The following is a 24,775-nucleotide window of genomic DNA, read 5'->3' as shown; positions in this document are numbered from 1 at the left end:
CATTACAATAATAAAATATTATTTAGTCCAAAGGTCATCGTTATATTTGTAGGAGTATATGTGTTTGTGTGAATGCCTATATTATATTGTTGCTATAGGTAACTGTAATAATTTGTCGATCGATTGGACTTTCACAACACAATAGTTCTTCGTATTTAGAAAATAAATATGCTATTTTTTTTTTGTTTACCCCGAAAAAAAAAAAAAAAAATAACTACAATAATTAGTAATGACCGAATTTTCTCTTTGAGACATCACACGTCTGTGGTGAAAATATACACACTTTCTCTTGATGGAAAATGATCGAGTTTATATGACTACACGTAATTTTTATTTACACTATTTGTTATTTATATCACATCACGACCACGCTTATTCTTCTGTGTGTGTATTGTAATTAACAATAATAAATAATAATTAAGTAGTGTTAAAATAAACATTTTTTATTTCTAAATTAATCCATTGACATAAATACACAATCACGCTCGTATAAATAAACAAATATTATACACGTCGTTAAAAATCGAAAAATGTAAACATTATATATCTATTAGGCATCCACTAAACATTATTAATATTTCAAATTTAATTAACTTTGCGTTTTATTACGAACGTTTATAGCCGTTTTAGTCATGGCGTTGGCGACACGAATTAGTATTCTAAAGAAGTGGTCGCAAAAATAAAATAATAACATCGAAACGAAATATAATGATAATAATTATTATACCCACGGGATGTTCTTCGCGCAGGCATTGTTATCGCCACGATTTGAGTTAGGAATTTTAACGCCCCGTAAAGTATTCCCCACACTATATGTATATGAAACACAATAGGACAAATAATGCGTGATCTGAATGCAAGTTTGTACTTGTAGCATTGTTGCTATAAACACATGACGGGCCACGTGAGATACCAAATCGTATGATGATTTGAATACAAAAAAAAAATCTAATATAATATACTAAAATCCCATTAGTCATTTCCTATGATAGAGAACGCAAATATATATTATTATAATACATGTGACATACGCATTACTTAAATTACATACACATAAATATAATACGAGTATATACTATAAAACAACGTCGACGTATGATCAAATCTTGGATACATGCGTATTACCGAAAAGTTACGACGACTTCTGAAGTCTAACAGTAGGAGATATAATAAAAATCATAATAATTAATAATACAGTCTTTATTACGCATTCATTATAGTTGGCATTTTATTCTTCATTTCATTGTGAAACATTATCGTTTTGTTTTTCTCAATCACATTTCAAGAAACTGTACTGATATAGTGATATAATATAATACACATCACACCCAATTATTATAATATGTTCTACAGCATAATAATATATGATGATTAACGAACTATAATAATATCATTTAATGGCATTTTACTAGGCTTATAACAACGAAATGGCATATGCAGGCTGGACACAGTGAACACCACTCCCTCATAAGTACATTTAGACCTACTTTGTTCTCGTTTATATAAAATTACGACGTTGGCTTTTAATATAAATGCAAATGTATCGTATGTTCTAGTTACCTATACGATTTTTTTTTTATAAATATATATGGACCAATCACTCGATCATCTACACGATTAAAATATTAACAACCGTCTCTTTTTTATTCTTACACCTTCGCACTCGGGGTAGATACTTATAACATTAATATCGTTAAAACGTCTTGCAGCTACAATATACGTAGTAGGATATCGGGAAATATTATTCCACACATTATGTTATCGTTGTGGCCGTGGATTTAGCTATAATCCTGTACGGACTCGCAATATTCATATCCTTGTAGGTGCACATAATATAGGAAGCTCTGCGTTGTCGGTATCGAGTTGCTATCGCTGTCGTCGATAGATTTCCCGTTCTCGTGCTGCTGCCGGGGAAACTACTCGGTGAAACTCGACACCGACTGCAGCTGGGTCGTGTCGAATCGCGTTGACGATAAACGATTGCGCGCGACGAAATCGCTGTGTATGTTTTCTTCTGCAGCTGCGGTTATTATCGAACAACGAATTTCGTCCGTCCTCCGTGTTATTATTTTTGTTTCGCTATATTTTTCGCGTCAAATTATCTCGGACCTCGTACCATATTATCTGGGTCGCAGCAATAAGTTAATGGTCGCGTACGGCAATAATAATAATAATCTCATATTATTATTATAACGTCGTCCGTGCGCCGAGTGCGTGCCGCACTATAACTCGGGCAAACGACAATAATAATAATAATAATAATAAAAAAACCGTACCTACCTATAATAATATATTTAAGTGTAATGTGTACACAAAGAAACGATCAGTTTTTTTCCTTTCATTGTTGTCATCCCACTCCCCCTCCCCCCGGGGGCCATTTGATTATTATACACGTATACGCACTGGCGTATTATATCCGATTGTATATACGGGAGTCCGGAGAATTAGACTCATCGCGTGCGTTTAAAGCACGCGGCGGGAAAAAAATAAAAAACGACTTTTTTTAAAATTAAACAAACAGCGATAACGAGACCAGGAACTTCGTGACCGGTCCCTTATTAGGTCAATCGCGGCGAGACCCGAACGGAGAAAAGAGAGACCGGACGACGGACTATAGCGACGGTGGAGACTGAAAACCGCGCGCGATTCGCCTCCCAGACGCACCGCGAGATTATTTTACTATTATTATTACTATTACTATTATTGTTGTTGTTGTTGTATAAGGTTCAGTGTCGACCCGTACTCCGTCGCGAGTGCACCCGCATCGCGTCAACACACACACGTGCAATAATAATATGTGTCGACGATTTTTTAGTATTGTTTATGTTCTCAGTGCGTAACGTATAATATAGATTATAATATTATAATATATTCTATTTTATTGAACACGTGTGTGTGCAGTCGCATCGGCTTTCTGCGCGGTATACACACGCGACGATCACGGCAAATAACTGGCTGTGGTGTAAGAAAATAAAATTCTCGAGTTTCCGCGTTTTGACAACTCTGCTGCAGTGGACGTCCTTGGCGAAAAAAAAACAACAATTTTATTCGCTACAATATAGCGACTTATCCGCCGCGGCGTGGTTGCTCGCGTAACTCGTCGTTCCCTTGATCCTGAAAAAAACTGGACGCGCCACGCCACCGCCGCCGTGCGTTCATTAGTGCTACGACCATGTTCGGACGACGACGCCGACGATCGATTTTGTGTTGACCGAGAACTTTTCGGCGTACGCGGAGATTTAAGTGTTTGAATGACGTGTTAACCGCGACCGTAACTACTTAAATGCCGCGTTTCGAAGTTGTCACCAATCGGTATGGAAGCATTATCGATGTACGAGAATGCGCCGACGAGTGAGTGATAAAAAAAATATTATATATCTAAACGTAATTATTAAGTTTAATTGTATATTATAGAGATAAAATGTTAAATCGATTAAAAATGACACATTTTTATTATATATATTTATACGTATACCACAAGAATATATAATATATTGTGTGTGTTCTTTACAAATTAAAAAAATATCGTTATCAATAGAATATATAACAATTACCGAATCGTTAAAATTTGGCCTCTACGGTTCTTAACGCGGACAAACGAACAATATCCATACAAATATTATCATAGTGATTTATGCTTTGTTTAAAAATTCCTCTTCCGTTTTTACATATTTTACTGGTTGAATTCTTCACGTCCCTCGAGTATAATAATTATATAGCGTTTAGTGCTTATTGTTCCTTTTTCCTTTTTTACTCCGAGAATCGAGGGCTTAATTTTTATTTTTCCGCCGTACGATTAGACGTGAGAATATTTCGTTTTCTTCTATAATTCGCACGATTTAACCTCATTCACATTGTCCATAAATGACAGCCTAATTGCCGACGTTTCGACAGTATCCATAGGAAGTCTAAAATATTATTCTCTGAACGTGTAATAATTTACACATATACGTGTATCATATTATTATATTAAATTATCTTAAATTGCGCCAAGTTGCCGTTGCATCTTTGAAAAAAAAGACAACATTTTGTCTTGACCAATAAATATTCGCCATTAATTATTTTCATTATGATTTATGAACCGTTTTCAAAACTGCCGAACATTTATCAAAAAGAAAATAATAAATTGTATAAAATTTTTACTTGAACTTGGAAATTATTATACCTTCAGATGTTCTGAACCGTGTAGAACTAGGTCAAATATTCCTATTAATATTATAGATATATTTAAAAAAAAAAAATGAATTATGCTGTATTTTGTCCCATTAATAGGATGATTTCATTAACTAATGAAACAAATATATAATTACATCGAGTCTTTTAATATTTATTGAATCATATATCTGCGTGTTGAAGTATAAATAAATTAAACTATGTATATAATTATAAAACCAGATATTTGATGATAAAACATATCATTTATAAATACATAATAATACATAATTGACACTTAAAAGTGTTTTTCTTTTGTCGCTGATGACATACCTATTTTTAATTTTATTATTTTTTTTTTTATTAAGCAGAAAATTGCTTGCCACCAAACTGCAGCATTACACGCGTGATATTCATATTAGGCGTACCTGTGGAATTATATACCTATTTATACGTTCTGTTAATTTTGATTCACCTACTCGCGTTTGTGTATAGTAAAATTTTATTAGCCTTATCTGTCTTAAATTAATCATTAGATACAGTAGATACCAAGTACGTGTAATCATCATAATATTCAACAGTAGTTGATTTGCAATGATTGTGACAATTAGTGTTGCTGCTGTTTATCATACTATAATATCGTTAAAATATCAGTTGGTATATAGTGCTCAATAGACGGTGGTCGGTAATATTTTAAAATTTAATAGTGCACAATGAAAATAGAACATCATTATAATATTAAATATTGGTGACTTGATTATTTAAATTTTAAATATTATATACTGACCGATGTCTATAACAGCTACTGATATGTAGAAATAATATTATGTATCTGGTATACGCATTATGGTCATTAATACAGACGGTATTTATTATACTTTTTTTTTTTTTTATGAAATATAGTTATGAACAGTGGTCGGTTGAGTAACTGAACAAACACTAGATTGCGCGTAATGTCGTCAACTATAGTATTTATATGATTTGATGATAATGATTCAATGTAATTTTATACCAAACATGGCGATTCGAGCTCTTTATTTGTAACATTATGACTTTGGGATTGATATGAGTAAATACAATAAATATTATAATTGCTTTGTGTTTACGTAAGACGTAACTGCAGTGTACGATTATTATTTATCATTCATAATAATTATTATGATTTTAACGGTCGCGGCGCCGCAGAAACGGAAAAATAATACCGTTTCGCGACGATTTGATTCCACGGTGCAAAACGTTCGTCTCTCCCGCTGACCGTTTTCCGCGTGCCTATATACCTGTATATTGTAATACGCGTGTAGGCTGCTCACGAGGTTATTCGCACGAAATCGCGTGCGTAGGAATGTAATGGTTTTTCGTTGGAGAACAAAAGCGACGGTTCGGGTTATATATTTTTTTATTCGCAGACAATATTTTTTCACAACTATATTATGTGGGTATTATGCGTATGTACAATGTACGCGTATTATACACAAACTCAGCGCAAGCACAAGTTTAATTCAACAGGTGTATACCTACGTTATAATATATTTATATTATTTTACGATATAATAATGTAGGTACTCGCATGCGAATTCGTCGAACAAAATTTAACCGGTTCGCGTGCACATATAGTGGTTTATATAGAATATAGATTATCATTATTAAATATTATAATATATTTTGTTTATATATATATATATTATATATAATGTGTTAAAATGATATGTAGTAACCGGTCTTGTACAGAAATTTATTTTAAAATCGCAAAATAACACACAGTTGTGCAAAAATAATTAATTTAATGTATTGTACATATTAATATAAACTTTTAAAAATTTCAGGGTCGGCAACTTATACATAATACATAATATATAATTTTATCTGTATGCCTACAAAATGCGAATCATAAAGGTTAGAAAATAAATCATTGTTCCATCAATACCTACGATAATACGAATATTCAACATATTGTTTGTGTCACGCTGTTTTTTATTTTCGCATTCATGCACCTATATAAATCATTAAGTTGGTGATCTTTTATATGACGATGGCGTTATTTTCTCAGATCGAAACAAGTCTCCAGGGGTGTGTTCCATTATACGTATTGTACATTATTATGTGTGTATTGTGTAGGTATATGTAATTTCGTCCCACGATTGGTTCGTTTAAAAATAAATTATATATATTCACTAGATTATGGAACTCGATTGCATCGTCAAAAAAAAAAAAAAAAAATAAGTAAAAACTTCTTACGAGATTGAAGTCTTAAATACTTCAAATTTTGTAAAAATTTAAGATCTACAATTTTATTTATCTTATCATATAACTATTATGTTGAGAATTATATTATACTATTATTATAGCCCATATATTATAATATTTGTATTTTTTTTATCTTTGTAATATTATATTATTATTGTATTCTCATATTTATGATATTTTCTACGGTTCTTGGAATCAATATGAGCACCAATGTTTATATGTCATCCAAATTAGTACTATCGAAATTAAATATTATTTAGTCTCTTGTTGGTAAACTATTTAAGAATAATTAATAATTACTACTGTGATCACAATAATTATTTTTCCTTCCTACGGCGGTCGTCCTTGATATTCGTTTGACTTGCCGCAAATGACGAGCGTCGATTTGCGTGTAAATAAATTCGTGCCTACAAACATAATTTAATATTTATTAATTGAAATATTGATAACAATGCTCAAACTTTCATAATTGTTTTTCTTTTTTCAGAGCGTACGAGATGTCGCAGGAGTCTCAAAGTCCATTAGGCCAATGGAGCAACAAATACAGTTCCGTGTTGGCCACGCTTGGCTGTACTTTGGGAGCCTTCAACATCAGTCGGTTCGCCATACTCGCAGTACAATTTGGAGGTTAGTTATGTGTTTACGTATATTATTTATTACGATCATTATCAAATTTCACCGTACCTAACGTTACTCGTATGATATCGCGAATATATTGTATGAAATCTTGTTGGTGATGGCAATATAATATTTTATAAGTATACAGAGTGATTCACCAAACATACTCGCTTCTTTTTTTTCTCAATACCTAATGTAGTTATTAAAAATTTGATTTTGAAATTTTTGAATGACCATTTTATTTTTAAATTCTTGAGATTTTTTTGAAGTACTTAAATAGTTTAATGAGTAGTTTACTATCAACATTAATAATTTGTAAAAATGATCGAAATGTATTAAATAATAGATCCATTATAAACATCTAGCTTTTATCTTTTTAAACCATTATTTTAAGGATTTCTATTCTTAGTTTAAACATTTTCATAACTAAGAAACTATTCGTTTGAATTTTGAATTAGGTTCATCGTAATTTTCAAAAAACTTATTTTTAAATAGTTTAGAGTAAAAATGGAGGATTTTTATTTGAAACGCAGAAGTTTGTATCACCACTCCATAATTAGAACAAAAAAAAAATTTGAAAATAGTCTTAAATAAATCAGAATTTGAATAAATGTATTATTTATTGAAAATATGGAAATGTGAGCGAGTGCTTGGTGAATCACTATGTATGGTATCAAAGCCCTCCGGGTGTGTTAGTCGTCACTATGTGGTCCTTGAAAATTAATGAGACAATTATTGTGAGCAATATTATAAGATGTATATAGAATAACGCATTAAACATATTATATACCATTTGATCCACTTAAATAGGGTTTATAAGACGATTTTGGTTTTCAAAAAAAAAAAAAACGAATATTGAGTACTTCAGAAGTTTTTTTTTATAATTGATATATAAGCACTAAGTATATTATAAACGGTGAACAATGAATCTTACTTTTTTAGCCCTTACTCCGCAAAAAATGTTGAACACTTATTCACTCGGTTAACATTTTATTGGTTCTGGTATACGTATAGTTGTAAAAATAATAAATAATGCCTAATTCAAACTGGATTATAAACATGAGTTTCTTTTTTTTGTTTAAAGAAACAAAAAAACGATCTAAAAAAATTAATGGGTAGCCATTTAAATTTGTTTTTATAAATTATATAATAAATAAATTGATTTTTCACACATTTTTCTCTTTGTTTTGCAGCCAACTTTATACTACAGTTCCTAGTGTTATCTTTGCTAGTCGGCATTCCTCTGTTTACGTTTCATAGTTCGCTCGGCCAATTACTAGGCGCCGGGGTCATGGACATGTGGAGGATATCACCGATATTCAAGGTAAGTCCGTTTTATCCATGCAACGGGATAGCTTGGGCAATAATAATACGTATATAATATTATGTACCTGAGGCGAGCGGATTTCCGTAAAACGACAAACGTTTTCTCCGCGGCTGCTATTATTATATACATATACGCGAGTCTAAGACATATGGACGCCGCCGCCGCAGTGCACGATATGTTATTACTTATAATATTTTATTATTTACAGACATTTTATTATATTTATCTGATTACAGGGGATCGGCATCGCACTGCTCCTGGCCCAAGCGTTCATCGGCACATACACCGTGATTGGCATCTCGTGGATGTTTACATATTTCCGCGATTCGTTCATCACGAAACAGGACGTTTACCGTTGGGCAGAACCTATCGACGAGTACAAAGAAGGTATTTATAGAAATGAATTTATTCTACCCATAAATAATAAATAGTAATCGTACTATATTATTATTATATTGCGTGTCACTGCAGAATTTTGCAGTTATATTATTTATTACATAATACATACATACATATATATTATTTTTATTATTTATTATTATTATAAAGCGTAACGGTAAATTTTAAAACAATCGTTTTGTATAATATATGCGTAATATTATTTTGTTGTAGATGGCATGCCCTGGACTTTATCTTCAAATGTCAGTTATAACATCGAAGAAACGGTACCGGGTTATTTTAACGGCATAGTTCTACAAAGAAAGTACGTGGAAAAACTCGAGATGAACGACAACTTGTTGAAATTGCCGGTAGTCATCAACCTGACGATCATATGGACAATCGTATTCATATGCTTAAGTAAAGGTAATCACATTGATTTTCGTATAATTTTTGTGACATTATTTAAAAATACCGTTTAAATTTGTATAGGTCTGAAGTCGTACAGTAAAGTGATGTGTATATTCTCATTGGTACCGGTTTTCGGTATGTTCATGTTGTGTACAAAGATGTTGGGTTTAGCGCCAATGATCGGGTTCCAGCATCACGATATTTTTCCGGAAACGGATTGGAGCGAATTTTTCCTCAACACTAAGGTAACATTAAATTACGCCCAGATACAGAGATTTTTTTATTGCAAACTCGAATTTCAGGAAATACAAGAAATTTATCATTTAAACATTTTTTTTAAATTTTATTTTAAAAACGCACTATTCTATATTTACTCATGATTATCATAAAATGTTGCTTTTGAACGTCTAACAAAGACAAAAAAACCTCTTGTTTTATCTATAAACGTTTACAGTCTTCTAGTCTCATAGTTATAACTATTATGTTGTTTAATATATTATGACGTATAGTTACAGGTGTTTTAACTTAATTTCAGTTTTTATTTCTTACTTCAAATTATAGTTAACTGAAATTTAGGACGAATATAGTTATTATAATATACCTAATCTAGTCAAATGGTACCATTGAACGACATGCACCTGTCAAAGTATAACAACTTACAATCATCGCCCTTATATAGTTATTGCAGTGAAATCATGTTTATAGAATACAAATAAAAAATCGTATACTATACGATTATTATTATAATTATATTGTTATCTCTGATCAGTGATCATCATCATCATCATAATAATAGCATTACATTACCATCGTGTCGACATTTTAGAGTTGGGTGGCTGCATTCACCGAGACGTTTCTCACGTGGGGCATACTCGGCGCGTGCACAATGCAAATCACTTCGCACAATCGACCTAAGCATTTACTACACAGAGACGCTTCGTTAGTGATCATCCTAACAATAGCCGTACTCATATTGGCCGCGTTTTTAGCCAACACATGCGTACATCTCCTCGAAGCACACGGATACGTGTACCTGCCCAGTTCTTTCGGTAAGTCTTTAGTATCTTACTTTTCGCCCCTCTTCAGTCTAAATATTCCTTGGTGAATATTTCAAGTATAAGTAAATAAGTCACTGCATAATATATACTACATATTACCCCTCCCCCACCACCGTTATACGCATATACTCTTCGTAGCCGTACTCACGACGTCGACCGTCATCTTTGTATACTTTCAGAACGGATGAGTTCCTATACGTTTCTGTTCAAGCAGAATTCTGCTCAGGCCCGCAAACATCTGACGCCCGTACGGTGGATGCAGCACAGTAGTCTGTTTATGGGCGAAAGGACGATGAAGAATAACGTGCCGGGGATGCCGCAGGAGAGCGGATATCAGGCCATGCGCTTGGCGACCGAACTGTTTCCGGCCACGTTCGCCATGATTGGCGCCAAGAACATCTCGCCGTTCTGGTCCGTCCTATTTTATTTCGTACTCATCATGTTCGGCATTGGACAGCAGGTATGTTTTCAAACACAAACGTACAATATTATAGGGTATATATTATATAACATATAATAAGTATCGATTAATCTTTATATCCTCTTCTTTGTTGGTTAAATCGTTACAGATCGCGATATGGCACTGCGTTGTCAGCGGTATTATATCTCTGCATCCGTTCAAGCTGAGGAAATGGCGCACAACGATCACGTTTTTGTCGTGTGCGGCCGCCTTTTCGATTGGTCTATTTATGGCGACTGAAGTGAGTGGAGTAAAATTATCAAATCAAATTATTATTTATATCCGAATAGAACTGCGCATACTATTATTATAATCTTCATAACATGTTATACAGTCACACACGTCAGCGTTTATATCTGACTCGAAATTTTACCTGACCATAATAATATGAAAATATTTGAATTTTTTGTTATTTTTTTTAGCTGGGAATTTTCATTGTGTATTTAATGGACTACTGTGTCGGATGCGGTTGGTGGATAATGATACTGTATTTGTTGGAAATCGGAGCATTGTTCATGGTGCGCGGTCGTCCATACAGCGGTGAAACGGTAGTGGCAACGTTGTTTTCGCAGGCCAACCATCACCTGCAGGTGTGGATGGCGCCGATGCTTTCGTTCGATTGGAATATCGTCGTGCCGGTGGCTCTGATCGTAAGCGTCGTCAAATTTATAATATATATTTTTTTTATTTGATAAATATGCTATTATCGAATGGTACTCAAGCATATTAAATTTGATATTAAAATTACTATATTTTCGCTTCGCAGCTGCTCAGCACGTCCGTGTTCAAAAACGGTGGATACCGATGGCTGTACAACTGGAAAAGCGTTTCTCAATCGACTTATTGGTCGACGTCCAGTCGCGAGTTTGGCTGTTTACTGCAGATCATACCACTGCTAATCGTCCCCTTTGCTGGAATCATACAGACTTGCAGGTACCTGGCTACCGGACCACCAGACTTGTTCGACGTGAGTGCACGATAATTATTGTTATAATATTATACTATTATAATCACAAAAGCCGTTTATTTTTCAATGGTGTAGCTGAGATTTTTAATTATGTGTGTGTCGCAGGAGGGGAGTGATAATTGTTAATTATAAGCCATCTATATAATTGGACGTATTCGTATATTTATATTAATAAACGTGATATTGATACTATAGGTTTATACATGTCTACAACACATACAGCACGTATAGTTTAAAAATATATAAAAACATGCACGATTGATTTATTCATACATGATTTGTATCATAATTCGCGATACGTAGTCATTCTGGTCAATCTAGTGTGATATTTAATATTTTACATATACGCCTAAAACCAATATATTACGATGTCTGCAAAGTCCAATTAGAGTTCCTACATGTCATAATTACCTCCCCCCTTTCATACCACAGCTGTATACATCACACCGAATCACACTCCATTTGTTTACTCTGTTCCAAAAACAGCGGATCCAGATGCTGTACCGGCCCGTAATCGAGACCCGCAGGCCCCCGGAAACCGGCGAGGCGACATCCGAGGCGGGTGTAAACGGCTCAGCGGCAGTGCAGATTGAAGACCCGCCGCCCAAGTACACGCCACCGCCGTCGTATTCCACGGCCACCGGAGCAAGGTCTTTACGATTCACTGAATTAGTAACGGTTTATGAGAACGACTAACAGTAGTTTTAGTGTATACTTACCTAGTAGTATATTATTTTCTATCATCATCGCACGCTCTGCTTTACACGACTATATTATATTATTATGTATTTACGTCATTTATATTATTGTACATATTATTTTTTGATAATCACTGTTAATGTTATGATGTATTTTTTTTGTCATATTTTTATACCTATAATATACCACCTAGTCATTACTGTTTATCTCAGACTGTTGAAAGCAAAATTAAATGTAAAAAAAAAAAAAAAAAACGTTTAATTTTAACAATACATTATTTTAACGTGTAATAATAATCATATTATAATAATATTATGTTTTAAAACAATAATCGTGTAACAACGCCTATTGAGAAAAACATTACCTAACACATTCTTCGTAATATACTTAGACACATAAGTCTTTTAATATGCATGCGATATTTTTCATACACGGTGGTGTTTTCTTCTTGCACTTGACACGGACACTATCGCGTAGCACGGCCGCCTGCAGACTTCCAAGTGCCTCCTATCATCATACACACACCCTACCGACGTGACGAACCGTTTATCAACTGTGCGCGCTCGCGTTTTGTTTTTTGTTTTGCTCTTATAGGATAGCGAAAATGTTGCGGCAGAGCATCCGGCGGAGCGTGCGCAGGTTGGCGCACGTGCTCGGCAACCACCATCAGTCGGCGATACTCGGCGAGTCTTCGTCGTCCTCGTCGGCCGCGCCGCGAACCGTCCAAACGGCCGCGGCGACCACTTCGTCTTCTCCGCATCATCACCACCAGCAGACCACGGTCCTGTCGGCGACGACGACGTCGTCATCACCGCCGACGGACGCGGCGCAACAGACCGTTTCGTCCACCGCTCCGCCGCCCGACTACACGACCGTGCTGGTCGAGATGAACCGGGACGACGACGACGACGACGACGTCGTTTCTGTCGCGCGGACCGTCTGCGGCGGCGAATCGTCGTCCGCGTCCAGTCTGTCCGACGAGCAGAGCACCAGCATCGAGTGTCTGATGGAACGGGCCGCGCCCATCAACGTGGACCGGACGGGACCGGTGGCGGCTGCCGCGGCGACATCGGCGGCGGCGGCGTCGCACTAATCCCGCGCTCGCCCGTGGGAATAGCAATTTATTATAATCTTAAGATTGTAAAATATTATGTAATAAGTATATATTATACGTAATATACCTCTATCCGCCGTCCGTCTCGAGAATAGAGTGTTTCGCACTCGGGTCTGCGGAAATGTAAATATATTTGTGTAAATATAGGAATTCAATCGCTCGTTTTTTTTTTTACGTTTACAAAAAAAAAAAAAAATATATATAAATATATAAAACAAAATGACTGTGATAATTTTTTTTTTTTTTATTATTATTATTTAATAATTATTTTTATTTTAATTATTATTTTTTATACGCTCGAATAATATTGTCTTCATTACATTTTAAGAGCCTATATATTATATTATAGGTATACAATTTGTGTACATTTTATTATAATAATTGATACTGCTGATGAATACTATGTGTATATATATATATATGTGTGTGTATAATGCATATATATATAAAATATATAATATTATCGTATTGCATATTGTTTACGGATTAAAAATTGGAAGCGGACGCTCGTTCGACAAGTAAAAGGAAAATAACGTCCCGAAAGCTGTCCTATCGTTTTCGTGTCATCATCACGAATCGTAGTCGTAGTGACGGTCTGAATTAATGTACTGATTGGATCCGGTCGGGTTCGAGTTATCCGTACTGCTGTTCTGATTCTTCCTAGCCGGTTTCGTGGACCCACGACACTTAGCAATGAACTTAAGCTCGTCTTTGAACTCGCTCTTGAACGAAACCTGTGGCAACATGTGCGGTATCAGTTAAGTGTATATTATTATGTCGGTGGTTAAAAGGCCAACATCGCAGTCACTCACAAGAAGACATTTAAAAATTGGTAATTAGCAATGTATTGTCGTATGCTTAACCCGAAATACTTATTAATTTTCTTTATGTTTAGTTTGATGACATTGAATTATTACTCTTTTCACAATATTTCGATGTAGCTTAAAACATTTTTGTCACTATTCATCTTACGTAAGCTTATTATGACGTTCAAAGTAATAGATATTTTCAACAGATATTGACTTCTTAACCACAGATTTTAAGTATATCGATCAGTGGCTCTACGTTATAATACATATACGAACCTTTTCTTTGCTGGTCGTTTTCCATAGGGTCCAAAACATTTCCAGAGCCGCCAATACAGCGGCAACAGCAACGCCACTGCACAGTACAATGAATACGCCACCCACGTTTTTCATGCTCAACTCACTGGCCTCGTTATTATCAGTGTCCTACATAATATTATATTTATTAAACATATTATAATAATTATCATCGCGTCAAGAAATGTACAAAAATATAAGGTACAACTTTCCTACTCTCTCTGTTATAAGCATAATAATATATTGTAAGTTTAACATAATTTTTTAATTTTAAAAAAAAATAATTCCTCGCTTAACTTCCTCTAAAACTATATTACGACTCGACCCGTTTTCTTAAAGTAGGTTTCCGTGCCAGCAACAATTCTGCGCGATTTTTACATGCAAATAACTAATTTATTATATGGCTTGTAGTGAGAATTTTTTTCACTTCTATCGAGACCGTCGTACTAACCTGACACGCTCCGCCCCCGCGTTTCTCTTTCCACCATTTGTTCTTCAGAGCTGTCAGTTTGCCCTTCTCCTGCAGGCTCAATATGTTTGCGCTCAGGACATTTCGGAAACTCGCATCTGTGTAAACACAATGCCACAATATATACGCATCGGGTTAATAGATTGACAACATAATAAATTATATTAATTATTTATTTCAACCGCACACAATATTAGATAGAATACTTTTTTTCATCACAATCCCGTAACCCTTGTTGTCCAACAGCCCGCCGATTTGAGCCAATTTGCAGTTCCGCTCGACCATGTACCTATAATAAAATGTTTGTTAACATTTTTAGTAAAAAAAGAAAAAAACCATATAGTACAAATGTTACTGCAATATAATAATAATTGAGTTATCTAAATAAATACCTGATAATAACCCGTTTAAAAATGTTTATATCATTTAAAGCAACTCAAAATCATAAATGATACTTTTACTAACAAATTTTTTAATAATTCAGTTTACTCTTTTATTAAAACTATACTATAGCAACACAGTATTTAAGGTACTAATTTTTATGCTACCCATTAGTAAGACGTAAAAAACCATATGGGGTGTGACATTATTTTAAATACAAATGGTAGTAAATTATTGATTAATACATGACATAAATAAATTATATTTTTTCACTCAAAAACGTCGGAGAGGGGAAATATTTTTAAAGAATCCCGCGTGTCACAAGGATCAACACTCATTGTGACATAGTTAAAATTTAATTAATTATATTTAAAACAATATATACAGCTAAGTGATCACAGTATAGTATTCGTAGTAGCTATATTACAGTACAATTGACAATAATCATGCGTTTTCAAAAAAGTTAAATAATACTAATCACTTTAATAGTAGGTACACTGGTATTTTGGTTATACTCACTCAATTGATGTAGATTCCATGAAAAATGCATAGTTTTCCTTGAGTACTTTTGCGACGCCTTCATCATTACTAGAAGTGTACCAGGCTGGGTTTTTTTGTAAAACGTCAAATAATTTTTTATAAGTTGGATTTGTTGATTCCTATTGAAATAAAAATTTAATCTTAATAGTGCATAGTTCTATATTATCCTGCAGATCATATGTTATGTTATAGTACCTACTATAAAATATTATGTATTTTATAATTGCGTGACATAAATTGATGATAAATTATAAGCATATAATTGTATGTACATGTACGCATAAATGTTTACGATTCTGTGTAGAATTCAAGTATCTTCTACAGACCTCAACAATGTAACAATGTCATATTATATAAAAATTTTAATAAAAATAATTTATTATATAAACTGTATGATAAACATATAAGATATTGTACTTCAAGAAATGTTCAACGATAATAATAATTATACATAGTTATATTGTATTTTAATAAATCATACCTTGAAATATTCCTCGGTAGATCCTCTTTTCTTTAAACCAAATGTGATAATGTTTTGATTGTTCACTAAATCCTCTACGTCTTTAAATGGTTCCGATACACTCTCGACAGTCAAAAAAGCAGCTAAATTCGCAGTGTAAGATGAAACCATGATGAGTGTGAAGAACCACCAAATACCTGCGACCAATCTAGTGGATACAGCACTATGGAATCAAAAAAACAATATTATCAATTATTCTTAGTAATAATCATGACCTAAGTCAATTTTGTAGAGATCATAGCCAGTTACATAAATATTTAAATTAAAAAAAAACAATTAATATTTTCATAATATCTAACCACAGTGCAATTTCGTTTAATTTAGTTAGTATTTATATGGATAAAATTTTAAATCGTTATGTCGTGTAAAAGTCTCATCATACTTACATCGGAGCTATGTCGGAACCTTGCTGCATCAGCGATCCGATCGTAAACCAAAACGCGTTTGACAAACTAAACTGGTTTTCCAAGTACTCGGGCTCTTCAATGCAAGGGTAAGGATTGGTCCACTCGTACGGGCTGATTCTGGCCATGATAAATAAAAGAACGGACACACCACAGTAGGCCGTTATTACCCAAAGCCAAACGAAGGAACTGAACGGTGCCAAAAATGAAAACAGACTCGGCGAACTCTTGGTCGACTTTTTGTACAATATGCTGATGCCTGAAATATTTAACAGACGTTATAAAATATTTTTAAAATAATTTTTTTTTTCATTGGCCTTATAATGCAATACATTTCATTTTCGCACAGTTTTCCTAGTTGAAATGTAGGTTTTCGAAAATTTGTTTTTATTACAATAAATTACAATATACACCTTGCTAATTAAAATTCAAGCTGAGTTTTTGAAATTTATATGAAAATCCTTCCATCATAAAATGGCGGTTAATGAGAAATACTTGAGATCGTCCAACAAAATGTGCTATCAATAGTTATAAATCATAACAGTATTATAAATTATAATAGTAATACAAGTAATAACATGGTTACAGTATGTACCTATTTTGCCTATACAATACGCCGTGCATCCCATTATGATCACCCAACATAATAATATTGTTCTAGATTATAATATTATATATATTTCGTATTTTAAAACTCCTACTCAATATTTGCTTGAAAATTAAAATATTGAAAAAAAAACACTAACGTTGATATTTTTCTTTTTTCTTTTTTATGCGAGAATTGTTCAATTTACACCTATATTTAAAATAACAGAGTAAAATAGATTTTTGTATTTAAACAACATAATATTTGTTGCATTACCTAGTAAGGTTAAAAACGGAGACAGCGCATAATATACAACACTTAACTACGTCCAAAAAAGTTGGGAACTAAACAGGTGATAGTGGAAACAAGTTTGGATAGGTTGTCTAGTTAAATATTTTACGTAACATACAGAAAGACACTTACCTAGATTCATGAACGGGCTGGTAAAATCCACGTCATGTTCTCGTTGTCTAGTGATAGAGATATCGGCAATTGCTAAATCAGCTTGCTGCGGAAATGCATGATTATTAAGCACATATAAAATATACTTTATTTAGGTGTTATTGCTAATATTTAAAAAGAAAAAATTATTATTTGGTTAGTGTCTTATTTCCTATGGTAGTGATTCATTTTTCAATATTACCAATTCAGTAATTAGTATTTAAAATTTAGAATCTATAGTGGCCATATTTATATAACAACCAATGATTACCACAATATGGAAAAAAGTATAATAAATGATAATATATTAAAATATTATAATAATCTGCATTAACAACACATATCTGTCACTGATTTAGTTGTAATTTAGTCGCTGAGTATTAATTATGTTACATATCAATTATTGATATTGTTTTTTTTTTATTATTCAATTAACTAAACGTATGATATATATTATGTTTACGTAATAATCACCGCAATAATATAATAAATTATAGTTAAATGTTACTTAAGTTAATCATATGTTTTATCGATTGATTATGAATGACAATAACAGTAATAAATAGTATGCTGATACATATTTTTAAGTTCTGTACAAAACGATTGTTTTTCACAAAATGATGATTGCTATCAAAGTACCTATGCGTTATAACAATACTGAAGAAAATACAAATTTATAAACAGCATATTGATTAGGTCAATTTCTGTGTTTTTATTAATTTTATCATATGCACTTACTCCATTTATAACTTCTCCAATCATCCCGCTCCACTTTTTTGTTTTTTCATCTTTATAACCACTGGACGCATCTTCTTGTATTATAAAAGTGTAATTGAAACCGCTCATTTCACTGAGCTCTTTGATTAAATCGATTCCAAAACCTTCGTAACGGTCGTTGCCTTTCAGGGTATTGCTGGAAAGTTTAAGCATGCCATACGGTTGTGTCTGTCAACCAAAGCAAAGATAACAATAATTTTGATAATATGTATTATGTAAAATTTTAAAAACAATAATGGAATGCTCAGATGTCCAGCGTGTTACAAAAAACAGTTTTGTTTTGTAGCCGACTGGTAATTTTTTTAAGCAGTAAAATAATTGCCATTGTGTATTTTTAAAACACCCAATGTAATTCATTAAGGCCCTAAAATTCCTTTTAAATTTGAATTCTTATGGTAACATAAAATGAGAAAAAAATTAACTAATATTTTTAAAATCTATTAGTTTTATCAGTATTATAAAAAAAAGTTTTTATATTATATATTTAATATATTGATATTAAATCTAATTTAAATTTAATATATTTTATACCTAAGTTATTACTTAATACTTTATTAATAATATTTAGTTCAGTAAAATATATTATTGATAATTTGTAAATAGTTTGCAATGTACCAATTATCTAATTTAAATTTTAGAATACGCTAATAATTACAATTGTAGTAAATTTCCACTAGTAATATAGCAAAATAATAGTTTTGGTTTTGTAATTGCATAATAATACGAAGGAATATAACTATGAAACAATATTTTTTTTTTTTTTTTGACAGGGTACATAAAATATTCGTGATGTACTGATGTAAATTTACTTTAATAATAACTTAATGTAAAAGTGTAAAATTTACCACTCACCAACGCCGTTATTACGACAAATGACATATTCCTCAAATCAGAATCTTTTTCGCTTGGTACAATTTCCGGTTTAGGTGTTGACGAGACGTTAATTCCAGTTTTTGTACTCCACGTTCCGGTTACCCGCAAACCGTTCTGTGTCAACTCTACTAGTTCCAATTCGATGTCCGTCCGGAAACCTTCTTGATCAAATTTTATCTTACCGGTGAGTCCTTTGAAATCTTTCTGAATTAGATTTTTCGATTATCAAAGCGCATTGGTCGTAACTAATTTAGTAATAGATAATTTCCGGGGACGTGTGGAATTTTACGAAAACCATACAAAAAGAAGGGGAGCGAATATAGTTTAGACATTATATATAAGGCTAAATTACTAAGTAATAGGTGGTATACCTATTTAATTTAATTATTTAAGTTTTTGATAAATTTTAATCTTGAAAATATTTATACTGCTTGAAAGTGTATAAATTATAACTAGATTACGTGTTAACTATACGTGTTTTTAGGGTGGTCCTTATTTTTTATTTGTGATTTTAATGAATTAAATATTTTTAAAAAAATGTATAAGTAGATATACAACTGTAGTAATAATATAATAATGTGCAATTAAAGTGTTTACAATATTTTATAAAATCATTCTTTTAAGAGTTATGATTAATTATATTCAAAAACTAGTGATTTCGAAAAAAATGTTATTATTAAACTTTAGAGCTTTTATTGCACGGATTAAAAATTACTAATTTGTCTTCAATTTTTTTCTTATACTTTTTTTTAAATAATGGAACCGGTTCGAGAGGGTTACTTGAAGATTTTGCAATTTTTTTTTTATTTATACCAGAGGACCATCCTAGTGTTTTTATTAAATATGGCAGTTTTTAATATTCCCAAGAATTCCCGATCCCGAGTACCAACTTTATTGTTCAATAATGACGCATATTATAATAGGTAGGTATCTACTAAATGAATTATTATAATATTATTACTTACGGCCATTTTCATATAGTTGATTAAAGTGAATCCGTGCTTCCACGAAAGACTGGAATTGCACGGAGTCGGCGTCTCGTTGATTTCGAACTCTTTGCTTAGATTGTAAATGGACGTCGTGAACAATTGCACGGCGTCGTAGATCAAAGCTGACTCCAACTGCATACAAGTACAACACGGTTAGGTTTAATACGCAATAACATCCAGAATGTATATTTTAATGTTTCGATTTATCTAGTTAATTATTTTAGTAATAATAAATAATATGATAATTTATTGCGTGTGCATCAAGTGATAGTACGATTATTTTAATTAATAAGAGTATGTATAGTATTGGACGATCGCTGCATTCGAACCTGGATAGTCTCGGGTAAAACCGTTTTGTCATCAGGTTCGAGTGGGCTTAAATTGTCCGTCCACAATGATACGATGTTTTGGAACTCGACGTCTAGTGGTCTCACCAACCGCATGCCAGTGATCTTCGTCCCACTGTATTTGAACGAATCCAAGTCCAAGGTATGCATGTCCTAAAAAAATTTAAACAGTCAATCGTGAAATAAGGCGTATAATATTATTGAAATTGGTTTTCCGTGTATCGTTGTACTAACTAGAGATGCAATTATAAAATTGTGTTCTGATCCCATGAGTCCCACTTGCTGCGCTTGTAATAGCACGTCCGACAGTATGTTGAACGAGCAATCTAATAGTATTTTTGTTTCTCCGGAATCTTTAATTTCGCGAAGTTCTTTTCTGAAATTAAAAAAAATATATATGTATTAACGCTAACTTATTTGTAGCGTACGATTAGCCTATACATAAGTAATAAGTATATACTACCTACCTACCTATTAAATAAATACTGTTCATATCTTATTATTATAACAATAGATATCAATAGATATTGATAGATGATTAATTGCAATGTATAATTATAATGAATTAATTGTATTTAGTTTTATATTATGAATTATTAGTTATCAATTTTTCATATATTTATTCATGTAATGATAATAATACATTTTTTGTTTTTAGTTTGTAATAATTATTACTTTTAATAAATATTAATATTAATATTTATGTGATAAATATTATATAATTATTATTATAGATTATGATATGTTTGTTTATATCTTTTTTCACTTTATTATAATTTACAGAGTTCTTAGCATTATATTTGACAGCCGTTTTATTATTACGTGATATTATAACTATATAATAAATTACTAAAACGCCAACACGCCATGCTCATCTGTTCTTTAACCACGATTTACCGATAATTAGGTCCTGAACTGAGCTGTCTTATTCGAATAGGATAACTGGTCGGCGGTGACTTGAGGATGTTGGTGATTTGCATTAGACTGTCGTTGTTTTCGTAGATAATAGTGAAGCTCTCCCAGTTGACGGCAACGATAATATCGATGAGTGCCTGCAACGGATACGAAAACTCGTCGGTTTTTGCTCAGAGTTATAATATATACTCGTATTATCTATAGACTATATTATTAGTGAATATACATTTTAATCAGTGTTCGAATTTTGAGGTAGAGGTTAGTGTGTTAAAGGTCAGAGTTCTTCTATTTCTTTTTACCCCAATACTATTATTTTTAACTGGATCGGGGAAACGGCTACGGTACAACTTAATACCCGAATTAATTTGTCATCAAATGTAGATTTAAATTTTTGTCAAAGAACTTATCAATAGACTAATTAAAAAAACACTTTATATTTTAAAATTTTTAAGCTTTTTGGTTTAATTTTAGACCAGTAAATTTACTTGATAATCACTTCATTCATCTAACGATCCCTTTCACTCCATCTCTCTTTCTCCCTCTTTCGCCGAACGCATTAATAACATGTGTTATTACTTATTCATTATTATCTTAATCAGGAAAATTGAGTAAAATGTTGTCAGTTATTATAATTTTTTTTTATCTTGTTTGATTATATCAAAAAATGTAAATTTAAAAAAATTAATATTCATTATTATTGTGATAACTAAATTTTATAGAATAATATTTAGGTGAACTTAATCTATGTTCGCTAACATGAATTATATTTTTAATTTATAAGTAAAAATAAAATTATAGTAAATCCTCTCTCTACTTAGTATAAATAATTTTGCGCCTAAAATACAATTTTCACATTATTGACTTGAGCTACTTGATTTTTCCCAATTCGAACACTGATTGCAGTCAATATTTATATAATATTGGTATTATAATAAAGTAATCACTTCGGCCAAAGTGTTCGGGTGTGGATATAGATTGATTTGACAAGACCCTCGTTTTTGATTTATATCCCACCGGGTCTGTATGTGAGGGATTTCCTTGTAGTCACAAATCGATTGCACGATGGGAGCTGTGTCCCCGGCGGACGGGCCAAACATGCCGGACACGCCGTCAACGAGCATTTCGCATACTTAGAACAAGAGTGTAAAACATTATTATCTCCTGTAAAATAATACAGTATAACGTCAAGCTTACCGTGGTGTTGGGTCTCGAACGAATCGTAAAGTGGGACTATTTTGCTGACGACATTTAACTGAACACCACTATCCGTCATCTTGGCCTTTGCAACGTCCACAGAAGACTTAAAGGCCGTTTCTAGCATCGAGTTCTCTTCGTTGTACAAAATCCCTAAATATATTTTTTATAATATAACAACTTCATAGTTTGTGCGCATATAGTCAATGTTAACCCCCCCCCTCCCCCGAAAATTAATAGTTGTGTAGTTTATTTATATCATCATTCATCGATAAATATTGATCGTTGTAAATTTTTTATAACCCCCCCCCCCCCCCCCCCCAATTTCTTTTTTGTGTACGTACCTGCCCCCCTCATTATAAATATTTATTTAAAAGCCCTTTACAACATTTTAAATAACAAAAATACGAGTATAATATACGAGTATAGACAAAAAGTTTTGAAAGAAATATGTTTTGTTTATATGATAAAAACTCAAAGCTAGACAAAGCTGTCGGCTTACAATATACATATATCTATAGTTAAAAGATTATAAATTTTTAACGACATTCCATACATTACGCTTTACGATTATTTCGTTACAGAAATACAATGTTTACACATGCCATACAATTATTTGATAACTTATATCTTGTACACACGTGGTATACGAATACAATATGAATCACAGATAGGTGAATAAATATTTATCGTTTTAAGTAACAGCGTGCAATGCGTATTATATAAATGATACTTCAACTCAAAATATTATTAATTATTATGGTTTTTAATTTGTATGTTTATTATTGGTAGAAAAGTTATCACAAGTAAACAATTATTGAAATTAATCTTATCCGTCATGTCAAAAAAATACAGGTACTTTTTTAAAATAAACTTTAACAAACTTTTTCAGAAATCGATTCAACACATTAACCCTCGTCCCTAGCTTCTCCTATATGTATATACGCGCATGGATATATTTAGCACTGATCTGTGTACATAATATGCTGTAATATATATTCATAATATTCCTATACATCTATCATAATATTGTGCAATATGCGTGTGTAATAACATATAAATAATATAATACTTCGTTCTTACCCAAAGTAATAGTCGAGTCGCCGGCGCATCGCTTACCGCTGGCCAAAATCAAAACCAATGGTACCAATAAATCGGCGACCAAATTCATTGTCCAAGGATAGAAAAAATAAGGACGAAGTAAATTCACCACAGTTCAAATCGCGTCGACAGATAAACATGTATAAGCATGAATTAGATGTTTTATTCTTATCCGGTCGAAACGCGTAAAATGCACGAACTTTAATACCGATAGATCCTCCGAACGATCGCACACCACTGTTACGATGCTATTGTACGCAGATAGTTATACCACTAGTTATAGAACCTTACCTCTACCTCCCACCAACCGGCGTGTACCTATATTTTTGGCACGGTTTTTGGTATTATTTTTAGTCCAGGACGCTTGCTGCGACACGAATGCGGGAGACGGACATTTCAAGCGACGCGTTTCGTCCAAACAGAGACCGACGCTTATAATAATAATATAATATATACGTATAGAAAATACGAATAATACGAAAATTATACCGTTAAAATATTACAAAATATAATGTCGAAAATCGTTTATGGACGGTACACAGTACGCTATACGCATTAATTATTTCACGGTGTATTTATAATATTATATTATGTCAGTCAAACATCGTTATAATAATTCTGTGACTTAGTTCAAGAAGGACCAACGTCATATTTGGACTGATTTGAGATTATTTGGTTAATGCTAATAGTATTATTTGATTATGAAT

The 24,775-nt window shown here is 32.6% G+C and overlaps 2 protein-coding genes across 3 annotated transcripts in view; one reads left to right on the top strand and one right to left on the bottom strand.

Annotated features, from left to right (window-relative positions):
• LOC114123484 (sodium-dependent transporter bedraggled) overlaps positions 1 to 13,648 on the top strand; it is an 81,696-nt gene extending 68,048 nt beyond the window's left edge. The window contains exons 4-15 of the mRNA XM_027986490.2: positions 6,884 to 7,023; positions 8,208 to 8,338; positions 8,578 to 8,728; positions 8,954 to 9,145; positions 9,212 to 9,375; positions 9,957 to 10,179; positions 10,368 to 10,648; positions 10,758 to 10,889; positions 11,071 to 11,298; positions 11,415 to 11,615; positions 12,102 to 12,265; positions 12,909 to 13,648. Coding sequence (XP_027842291.2) covers positions 6,884 to 7,023; positions 8,208 to 8,338; positions 8,578 to 8,728; positions 8,954 to 9,145; positions 9,212 to 9,375; positions 9,957 to 10,179; positions 10,368 to 10,648; positions 10,758 to 10,889; positions 11,071 to 11,298; positions 11,415 to 11,615; positions 12,102 to 12,265; positions 12,909 to 13,407 — 2,506 coding nt within the window. The 3' untranslated portion in view covers positions 13,408 to 13,648. The remainder of the gene's footprint in view (positions 1 to 6,883; positions 7,024 to 8,207; positions 8,339 to 8,577; positions 8,729 to 8,953; positions 9,146 to 9,211; positions 9,376 to 9,956; positions 10,180 to 10,367; positions 10,649 to 10,757; positions 10,890 to 11,070; positions 11,299 to 11,414; positions 11,616 to 12,101; positions 12,266 to 12,908) is intronic.
• Positions 13,649 to 24,327, bottom strand: LOC114123482 (glutamate receptor ionotropic, kainate 3-like). Of its 2 annotated transcripts, XM_027986486.2 has the most exons (17): positions 24,051 to 24,326; positions 22,968 to 23,120; positions 22,718 to 22,902; positions 21,756 to 21,910; positions 21,093 to 21,234; positions 20,841 to 21,011; positions 20,488 to 20,643; positions 19,502 to 19,726; positions 18,611 to 18,817; positions 17,855 to 17,939; positions 16,828 to 17,104; positions 16,403 to 16,604; positions 15,901 to 16,040; positions 15,207 to 15,289; positions 14,983 to 15,098; positions 14,514 to 14,660; positions 13,649 to 14,162 (listed from the first exon to the last, which is right to left on the bottom strand). In XM_027986486.2, the coding sequence occupies exons 1-17, from the start codon at positions 24,136 to 24,138 to the stop codon at positions 13,998 to 14,000; spliced, it is 2,697 nt and encodes an 898-aa protein (XP_027842287.2). In that variant the 5' UTR covers positions 24,139 to 24,326; the 3' UTR covers positions 13,649 to 13,997. The 2 variants fall into 2 exon arrangements, with proteins under 2 accessions (XP_027842287.2, XP_050060959.1); XM_050205002.1 differs by lacking the exon at positions 13,649 to 14,162 and having other exon boundaries at positions 15,188 to 15,289; positions 24,051 to 24,327.
• Between the last annotated feature and the right edge of the window lie 448 nt (positions 24,328 to 24,775).

The sequence above is a fragment of the Aphis gossypii genome, chromosome 3 (genome assembly GCF_020184175.1).
Source record: "Aphis gossypii isolate Hap1 chromosome 3, ASM2018417v2, whole genome shotgun sequence".
In the NCBI taxonomy this organism is placed as follows: Eukaryota; Metazoa; Arthropoda; class Insecta; order Hemiptera; family Aphididae; genus Aphis; species Aphis gossypii.
Note: the sequence above shows the minus strand (reverse complement) of the source record. Positions and strands in the feature narration are given on the sequence as shown.